This window comes from Montipora capricornis, chromosome 11, assembly GCF_036669925.1.
Source record: "Montipora capricornis isolate CH-2021 chromosome 11, ASM3666992v2, whole genome shotgun sequence".
NCBI classification, from domain to species: Eukaryota; Metazoa; Cnidaria; class Anthozoa; order Scleractinia; family Acroporidae; genus Montipora; species Montipora capricornis.
The window spans coordinates 18,277,304-18,287,303 of NC_090893.1; the positions used below are offsets into that span (position 1 = coordinate 18,277,304).

The following is a 10,000-nucleotide window of genomic DNA, read 5'->3' on the forward strand; positions in this document are numbered from 1 at the left end:
CAGCCTCGCGTCTTCGCTCGGCTGACTCGTTGGCAAAAATGCATGCCGCACGTGCTACACGATCTTTTTTCGTAAAACCCTTTTAGCGGAGGGGGCCCACACGACAACTCACCTTGACAAGGACATTTGTCTGTTTACAAAATAAATCCGATGCCTTCCCTCTTGCATTGACCATTTTCACATTCCCCATAATACACTTTGTTTGCCCCCAAATTTTCCATAAACCATTGTTTTCAAATGCTCTTGGGACACTGCATATTCCCAAGAGCATTTGAAAACGATAGTTTATGCAAAATTTGGGGGGCAAACAAAGTGTATTATGGGGAATGTGAAAATGGTCAATTAGCAGAATACGCTTGTTTAAAAAAAGTAGGTGTGGGTGACGTACAGCTTTTGCATAGAAACAACTGCTTTGTAGGAAATCGCGCTTCTCTATTTACTAAAGGATTTGATATCACAGACCATTCAGTATTACTAGATGACCTCAGATCCTTATCGATCAAACTCTGTTTTTTTGGATACGTTCCTTCCTTCCTCCCTGTCGCCATGGAAGCAAGTCAATGGTGGCGTCCAACAAGCAACAAAACTCGGATTAACGCTCTTTGCTGTCATGATAAACAAGCTGCTCAGGAACTGGCAAATGCATACGAAGTATATATTGATGACAGTACAGCATTCGGGATTATCCCAAGAAACTCTATTAGTATGCTAGACGTAGTTATCAGAGAAATCCATGATTATTGTATAGAACACAAGATGAAAATAAATCCCAAAACATGTAAAGAAATGTACGTAAATTTCATGAAGAATTCGACTACTGCAATGCAACCTATAAGTGTTGGATACCAAGAAGTGTAGCGAGACTCAATAAGAACGTATCATCTTTTAGGATTTATAATTAGTGATGACCTTTAAATGGAACACTCACGTTGAATATGTGATTGTCAAGGCAGCTAAAAGATTATACGCACTTAGATTGTTGAAGCACGCTGAAGTCATGCCAGAGGACATGCTCAAGCTCAAGGTATACACATGTAATATTAGGTCGGTCTCTTGAGTATGCTGCGTAATTGTGGCAGGGTATTCCCGCATACCTTTCTGACGCTATTGAATCTATACAAAGAACAGCTTTAAGAATAATGTTTCCAAACTCTAGTTATCAAAAAGCCCTCGGATCAAGCAAATTTGACATCGTTAGCAAATCGCAGGATATTCATATGTAAAAAGTTGATGGCTGATATGAGGAATTAGAGCCACCCCATATCATTCTTAGCTCCGCAAGTTACGACAAGATCTATCCCATACCAGTTAAGATCCGGAAATACTAAAGCCAATATAACAATAAAAGGGACAAAGAGAGCAGATGACTTTTCCACTTTTAGGTTCTCGTGACTCCATTTATTACTTAATTATTAGTATTTAATTTTGTAAATTGCACTGTTTATTCAGTTTTTAACTGTCAGAAGTGTTACTAAACTATTATTCTTCTTTCTGTTTTTCTTCTGTTAGCAAATGGACGACATTTCTGAGCTTTGTTATACATGTATTATGGTAGATTCATTTAATTAACGTATGAACAAACGCAAGACGCACGCCTTGGTGATATAACAGGTAAATTGTCAAAATCGTGCTTTAATTATATTCTCTTTATCGCCACTTTTACCGGAGGACAGGACTTCCAAAAGCGATCTTGCCCCAGATTTACAGACTGATCAGATCTGAACACTTCCCGACAGGCGTTCTTGCAAAGTTTGCACTCGTTCCCAGTCTTCATTGTAACGATGAACTTTCAAAAACGACCGCATGGAAGAATATCTATGACCAGGAGCCCATCTGGAGCGTGCAACTTCCATACAGCGTCTGTGAAACGGCGTTTTCACAAGAAGGTTTATTTTTAGACCAGCCCTTCCCGTGAATTAGGTCAAAAAACAAAGGCAGGTCCGGTTCGGTGACGCTAGCTATGACGTCAGCTTAATTTCTTGTAATTGGTCATCGGGCTCCTGTGGGAGTCTCATTCGCGGGAAATTCAATCTAAAAATAAATCGGTCTGTGAAAACGCCGTCACACGAACACAGTAGAGTTGTAGGCTCCGGGTCATGGGTTCCTGCTATGACAAAAATTCAATGGTCAGTACTTGAAATAAAATCGTCCAAATCATGAATGCATCAATCCAAAGCTGAATGGCAACAAGCTGATTCCGCAAATGGCCATCACGGAAAGAGGCATAACACAGAGAGGCATAACGCAAAAAGCCATAACGAAAATAGCCATAACGCGAACAGGCATAACGCAGGTGGGCATCACGCAAAAAGGCATGACGCGTAACTCAAATGGCCATAGCACAAAAAGGATAACGCAATGAGGTATAACGTAGAGCCATAACGCAGAGGCTTAACTTAAACAGGGAAAAAAAATTCGATAGCGATTATATGTTCTTTCCCTTGAACAATCAATTGACGTTTTTTAGAGCTAAAATTATTGACGGAGTACACAGCTAGTCTCCATTCTTCAAAGGGCCTTTGCATTATGGCTATTATACGCTATGCCTTTTGCGTGATGAATATTTGCGTAATGCTTTTTGCGCTATGGCCATTTGCGTTATGCGTTTCTGCGTTATGCCTTTTTGCGTTAAACGTCTTTGCGTTATTCCTCTTTACGTTATGGCTATTTACGTTATGGCTGTTAGCGTTATGGCTATTTGCGTTATGCCATTCAGCTTTGGATTGATGCATTCATGATTTTGACGATTTTAGTCAAACACTGATCATTGAATTTTGTCCATACGACTGTAAAAGGTTGATCAAACGAATGTTGATTTGGAAAACGAGTGTCAAGGTTGAATAAAAGTTGAAAAACGGAGGTCGTTTGTAAAAGTGAGTGATAAATTGAATTTTGAAAAGAAAAACGCGCCATACATGACTGATCGATCAAGCGGCTTGTGTGTACATTATGTGAAATTATCTCGCGATAAAAAAATTCAAAGTAATATCGAGATGAAATATTGTCTCGAGATATCAGATCATCTCTAGATATAAAATTATCTCGAGATATAATATTATCTCGAGATAAGCAATCATCCCGGGATAAACAATTATCTCGAGATACAGAGAATTATCTCAGAATAAAGAAATCGCTAAATAAATTAAAAATTGTCTATGGTCTTGGTGACGAAAATAATCAGGTCGAAGTTAAATCTCCAGACAATTATTTCAAGATAAATATAAACTGGAAATGTCACCTTTAAGCCTGATAAGCCACCGTATTACATTGACGGTACTCGAGCCATAAGTTATGGTCATGAGAGCGTAATGTCAGAATGTTATGCTTTCAAAACAAAGGAAACTAATTCAGGCATTTATGTTTTATACCATGATAATTTTTATCCCATACTGATTATTTTTTGCTTTGGAGCTAACTCCAAAAACCAAAGGCAAACTGTCAGTTTACCGGAACGACTTGAAAAAGCTTGGAAACCGAAGGAATACAATGTAATAATCGAGTCATTTATTACTTCCTATGATCTTTTCGATATCCCGGTAGCAATAATTTGTTGCTCTTGGATATTTGCATAAGACTTTTTAAGAAAATTCAGCAAATGATTTTATATGGCAATAATTTTATTACAATAATTTAAAAGTAGGAATTTAGGAAAACCATTCTTGATTCGCAATAAAAGACATTTCTTCCTTGCGTGGCGCTTAAAAGTAAAATTTATACTGCCTAGTAAAACGGACAATTTTCGTGTCAGTAATTTGCAGCTTGGCAAACATTTCTGACTCTAGAACAAATCTTAGAATTTTGCTTATCTTATTTTAAAAAAAGGTTAATATATTTGCCTTTTTTAGCAAGCAACTGAACTTCAGTTTGTTTTAAAAACCAATCCATTCTATTTTAATTGATGGAAGAGAGCTAGCTAATTATATGTGGTCCGATTTTTCATAAAGGTGCGTAAGACCAAATACGCCTAAGTTGCTTAGTTTCATAAGGAGCGATAAAAAAAATCCTGACTTTTTTAAAGTACAAAAGAGAAGAGTTTAAAACGATAACACTTCTCTTGAGTCGGTTCAAGTAGGCCCTTCCTCGTCTGTGCATCTGCGCGTACATATATGCGTACAGAAATTAATATTTCAGACAAAATTTGAAATTCAGTGGATATAACACGCTATTGTATACCAATCCGTACATAAATTATGGCGGATGAAAAGAGAAATCATTTTTCATCTTGACGGTGAGTTTCGATTTTGTTTTGTTTTAAAGTTAAACTTTAGGCTCTTTTTTATGTGTAACCGATTGAATTTGTCTTAGACTCGGTTGTACTCTAACTTGATCGATATACGTATACAGCTATTCTCCTTGTAATTATGTTATAAATAGTAGGATCTTTGTTTTGATTAAAAAGCTTAATTCAAACGTATAGTACCGAAGAAACCAAGGTAATTCAGTTTTTTTTAGCTTTAAGGAAAGGGAAAAAACGAACCGAAACATTAATTTATCATTGTTTAAAAAAAAAACACATTAGGAGTCGCCCGTTTTTTGTCCAATCTATGCAAAATAAAACTCGGATCGAGAATCAACCGTAAAGTTTGCTACCACATCCAACGGTTTTCATGACATACATTTATTCTCGTAAGTTAACAAACAAAAGATTTCACTGCAGAAACAGAGGACAATACGGATCGATTCTTGTTTATGCATTGTATGCGAAGACAAAAAGCCGTTTTTGACAGTTCGTATTTTGTTATTTTATTATTAAGTTTACTTCGGCGTAAATTGTACAAGCCCATCTTTAAAAGTTAATCCAGTTGCGACGATATAAGAATGGTCGAAAGCTGTTTTGAATAAGAAACGGGGAAGCTTTTGGGATCATAACCTTTGGCTTTTTTATCCTGATTATTAGCTTTCTTGTCAGATCGGTTAACACCAGCTTGTTGATCCGCAACCACTTATTAACTTCTATCAAAAAAACGTTTGGCCTATAGTGGGACTGTACTTACTGTACAAGGGATTGCTGCTCGTCTCAAACAGTTGTCATCTAGATCTTTATTAACTTAGTTCTTAATCAATAATCAGGTTTTCCTGAACGTACTCTGGCGCATTTTTAACTTTTAATATTTTTTTACTGTTTGCACATGGCTTTCTTGCTTCGCGGGTTTTAAAAATTTATTCCCCACTGTGTACTTCCTAGTTCTTAGATCGCTAGATGAAACATATAATCAGATATATCTAATTAAACTTCGCTTTAGGTGAAACGTCAGGTTACTACATGTCATTCTAACATGAAAATCCTCTGATCCTAACTCCTCGCTGTGTTAAGAATTCGAAGTTCCTTCATATTTGTAGCTAACAAGTAAAAATGAGCTAAGACCGAACTTTGTTATTGCTTTTGGCATAACTGTACTTGTACACAATTTTTTATGCAAGGGCCAGCTAAAAAAAGTACAAGTGCCGGATCTTTATGGGAGATCTACCCAGCAGGTAACTTGTAGACTAAAAACGAAATAATAATGAAAGGCTGGTTGAACGGCTGTGGCATGAGGAATAACAAAGATGTATATTTTTAGTTTTGTTTTACCAATATTTCATTCTCCTATTTGTCATTTGTCGTCAACACAAGGCTAAATCCCTATTACTTCGTTGTAAATATCTGCAAGAAATACCGTCTATAACTGTTTGCATTCCTCAAAAGTCCTTGGAATACCGTGTTCAAAGAAAACGGTATACTTGTTCTTCGCATTGAGTCAATAATTTAGGCGACCTTAGACTCTTAGGCAACTTCCTTTTCCATAAGACATCGTGGAAATGCTGAAACAGCAGTGAATTTAGTTAACGTTTGAGGTGTTATTCATGTGGTACTCACCAGACCACCAGCACATTTGCGCATGCGCACTGAAAACCCATTGTTTTCAGTGACAGTGACGAGGAGAGATCATAGCAAGGGTCTGAAGTTCCGACGGGAAGGGATTTGGTACAATTGGTGTAGAGGCCGAGATTTCCCTCCAGCACTGCCTTTTAGTAAAGGACCGACAGGATTAGTGTAAACGACGCGCTGGTCGAAATCCTGGGTTTAATCGCAATAACACGCCGGACGCTCTGGCGCAGACTCCAGAGGTACTCCGACCGAGCCTTTTTTATTCAGGCGGTTTTTGTTCTGCGCATGCGCAAATGCGCTAGTGGTCTGGTGAATATCACATGAAAACAGCACGTAAAACGTTAAGTAAACGTCACTTTTTGTGCATTTCCATGATCGTTCAGGAAAATTTTGCCAGCTGCGTGTCTACACACTCTGTAAATTGATCACTCATGAAACAATCTGTCAACAGGTCTGATAGGTGGAAAAGGCGAAGTAAGAAAGAAAAGCTACAAGGGAGATGAAGCTGTTGAAAAGACAAGGAATACCGAAGCTTCTAAACTTGGCTTTGATAGTCATCACTATTTTGGCCATGTTGCTGTTTGTCCTTGTACACCAAGTGGACGAACCGGCATTCACCAAACTACAAACATTGACGATAAATCGTTTTAACGCACGCGGAGGATTGGAAAGAGACCAAACTCTCGAGATTTTTCAGAACGACGATTCTTTCTTTGAAAAGTTACTCAATCCTCGCACGAACTCGTCACAGGACCACATCACCGCATCTCAATCTTTCCACAATGAAAAATCCAAGTTCGAGACAAGAAGACACTTTTTGAAGACTAAACGCATTTCCAGTTATGAAAAGATGATTAAGCAATCACAACAAGAGACAAACATAAGTGTTCGTGAAAATACGGACATATTTCGAGTTGAATCTCAAAGAAGACGTGCGAACTTTTCACGAAACATTTCCCGTGATAATCCACAAGTATACGAGACTCCGTCGGACTCTTCGAAACGAGTTTATTCGACGAAGTCGTCTCGACAATTTAGCGAGGAAGATAAAACATTTAAAGTCGGTGAAATCATCTCCGAGAAAAATGGAAAATCAGCTGACTCCGCAAAAACAAACCCTAAATGGTTAAAAAACAAAAGATCAAACACCTATAATAATACGAATGAATTCATAACGCAAACTCGAAGCACCAACGAAGGAAAACTTAAACCCAACGTACCAATTATTCATCGGGATTCCGATAAGCTCCCGAAGGCATCTTCGACGAGATTGAAACCTCGTCTTCAACACAAGCACGGCGGTTATCCTCAGCCTACCACAATTAAAAGAATTCGGGATTCTTATCAACCCACAAAAGCATTTTTGGGGAAAACGAAAACATACCTTCACCCAAATTCCAGCCAATCTCTTTCAAATTATAAAGTTACAAGAAAATCGAACATTACGAAGGCTCTTCGCCATCCCGGCCAGCTTCCGAGAGGATCTTCGAAAACCATGCTGAAGCCTGTTGGTGAGCGCGACTCGAGCAAAACACAACTGAGCAACCAAACAAACCTCACGTCACTACCTGCGAAGAATATCAGCCATCGGGATTCCGAAGAACATTCGAAGACATCTTCGGAGAAAAGAAAAAGCCTTCTCATTTTCGGCGACGATCGTTCGGGTACAACCTTCATTACCAAAATGTTTGCGGCCGATCCGCAGATGTTCACAGTATACGAACCCTTGTGGGTGACGAAAAGATGGTTTAAAGACTACGCGAATTTTCAATTCGATTTTCAAGAAAGGATAGTACTGGATGTTGTAAATGCCTTGTTATCGTGTGAATTTACTGGTTCAGATGCTGGGAAAACCTTTCTAGACTTCACGAGAACAAGTTGGGTTGGAAGCGGTGTCTTTGAGAAAAACGTTTTCAGAACCTCTGCGTTTGTACGAAAAACAAAGAGTGGAAAAAAATATTACCCTAAGCTTTCAAGTCATCCAGAATTTGCAGTGGCTGCTTGTCTAAATAGTTTTAACCACAGTGTAGTTAAAGTTGGTCAAATCCGTGTTCCAAAAGAGAGCATTGCTGTCTTTATCCCACGCGTGTTTCGCGAGAATCCTGACACCGACATTCGCGTGATTCAAATCGTGCGTGATCCTCGCGGGAGTATAAACTCGCGAATCAGAAGTGGCTGGGTGTCCGATTACACTTTCAAAGGTTTTCCACAGATTGCCAAAGGAATATGTAGCAAAATCACTAAAAACATCAAATTTGCAAGGGCATTACAAGATAAATGGCTGAAAGATAGGTATATGGAAATCACTTACCGAGAAATCGCCACGATGCCGATTACTACTGCTAAGAAAATATACAAATTTGCGCAGTTTCAAATGCCTGATAGTCTGGTAGATTGGATAGTAGAAAGCACGAATCCAGACAAAGACCAATTAGCTGAAGCCATTGATAATCCTTATTCTCACATAAGGGACTCAAGTAGTAATTATTTAAAGTGGCGCAAAGAGTCACCGATTAAGCGGGTCCGAGAGATTGAAAAGAACTGCAAAGAATTGCTGGGTTTACTGGGTCTCGAGCCCGTTGCAGATGAAATGGAAACGTTATGTGGTTAGCCTGTGCCGCGCTATTTGCGTGCTATGCGCCAATTTGTTCCCAGTTTATTTTTGCCCCGTTTCCGAAGATAAGAAATACTCGACGCTTGCTTTGCACGTGCGGACGAACTCCTCAACGGTCCACTCCGAGCTTGTTGCGCAAGTGAGGTTACCGAAAACTATATGAAAGAGGGCCTCGATTTTCTGCATTTTCTTTAAGAACTTTTCAGTTCAAATTCCCCAACTCTAACATGACCAAAAAACCAGCTACATCTTACTACAAAGAGAAAACATATTTGTTAATTTATAAACATACAACACTTCTTCGTAAAGACATTGCCAGTGTACCAAATATGTACTTTTCGATTTCATATTTATCTTGTACTTTTAACTCATATAATCTGCAAATGGGAATGTTTTATCATCGAGAGCACTATTACAAAATGTTCAAATGATTAAGAATCGAGAAGGGCGCGTAATTGTTTAACACCCCACACTTGATTTGTTTTTCTGTCAATGGTTGTGTTTGATATGGTGTGTTGATACCAAATCATTCAAAGGAAGAGAGCTTCAACTCCCAGCGTGCATCCCCACCCTTCTCAGTTACACATGAATGTAGGTCAGTGCTGGCTGAGCATGACGTGTTGATGAATGGCGGCTTGATCCCCTGGTGGGAATGAAGGAGGCATATTTTTTTTTCAAAGGTCGGCCTAGCAACGCTTACATTTAAAACTGAATTCTCTATCTGTTTATCCACTCATCCATCTATTAATTTTAATTAAGCGAATTCTAAACGATAACGGATTACGTTCTTCTAGGATGATTATTGAGCTCCCAGAAAGTGGAGATTTTTTAAAATGCTACTGTGATCAAAAAATCACTTTTATTCGTCGGATTTTGAAAGTGTGTTTGCTTAACACGTGGCTGTCAAAGTTTTGAGATCGAATTGGGTCAACACAAGGACAGAGAAAAACTCTGACGAGGGTGGGAATTGAACCCACGACCTTCGGGTTAGATCACCGCTAGATAACCCGCTCAACCAACTGAGTAGCCTGCGTAGCATAACGGTTTTGGTTGCTAAGTAATAAAGGCGGGCGAGGGCAGAAAAACCGCGAGGAGATTGCGGTTTCGCCACTCGTTCTCGCGCGCTTCGCGCGCGAATTTCGCGGCTTCGCCGCTCGTGCGCCCGGCTCGACAAAACCGCCATGCTACGCAGGCTACCAACTGAGCTACCGGTGCGCGGTTAAAGCCACCGGCGCGGTAATTGGTATGGATGGAAAGCTAAATTAGCCTAGATTTCTGCTATTTCCTATAGAGTCGTCTGCCCGTAGTCCAGAATCTGGACTTCACTCTAATTGGCCGAAAAACAATAGGGCTCTTGGTGCATTGCTCCGATTGGTTTACAGAACTGCAAATCATGCTTCTAGTAAAATCGGTTATTATGGCCGCCGAGAAGGACTTGAACAGGAGCGATGTTTAGGCTCTGTTTACAGCTGCTATTGCTTCCACTTCAAGTTTTTTATTCAAAAATCTGTAAAGGA

At 39.3% G+C, this 10,000-nt stretch overlaps 1 protein-coding gene across 1 annotated transcript; it reads left to right on the forward strand.

Moving 5' to 3' along the window:
• Positions 1-4,062: 4,062 nt before the first annotated feature.
• Positions 4,063-8,918, forward strand: LOC138024056 (carbohydrate sulfotransferase 3-like). Its single transcript, XM_068871142.1, has 2 exons — positions 4,063-4,228; positions 6,321-8,918. Exon 2 carries the CDS (start codon positions 6,369-6,371, stop codon positions 8,478-8,480), a length of 2,112 nt encoding a protein of 703 aa, XP_068727243.1. The 5' UTR covers positions 4,063-4,228; positions 6,321-6,368; the 3' UTR covers positions 8,481-8,918.
• The last annotated feature ends 1,082 nt before the right edge of the window (positions 8,919-10,000 follow it).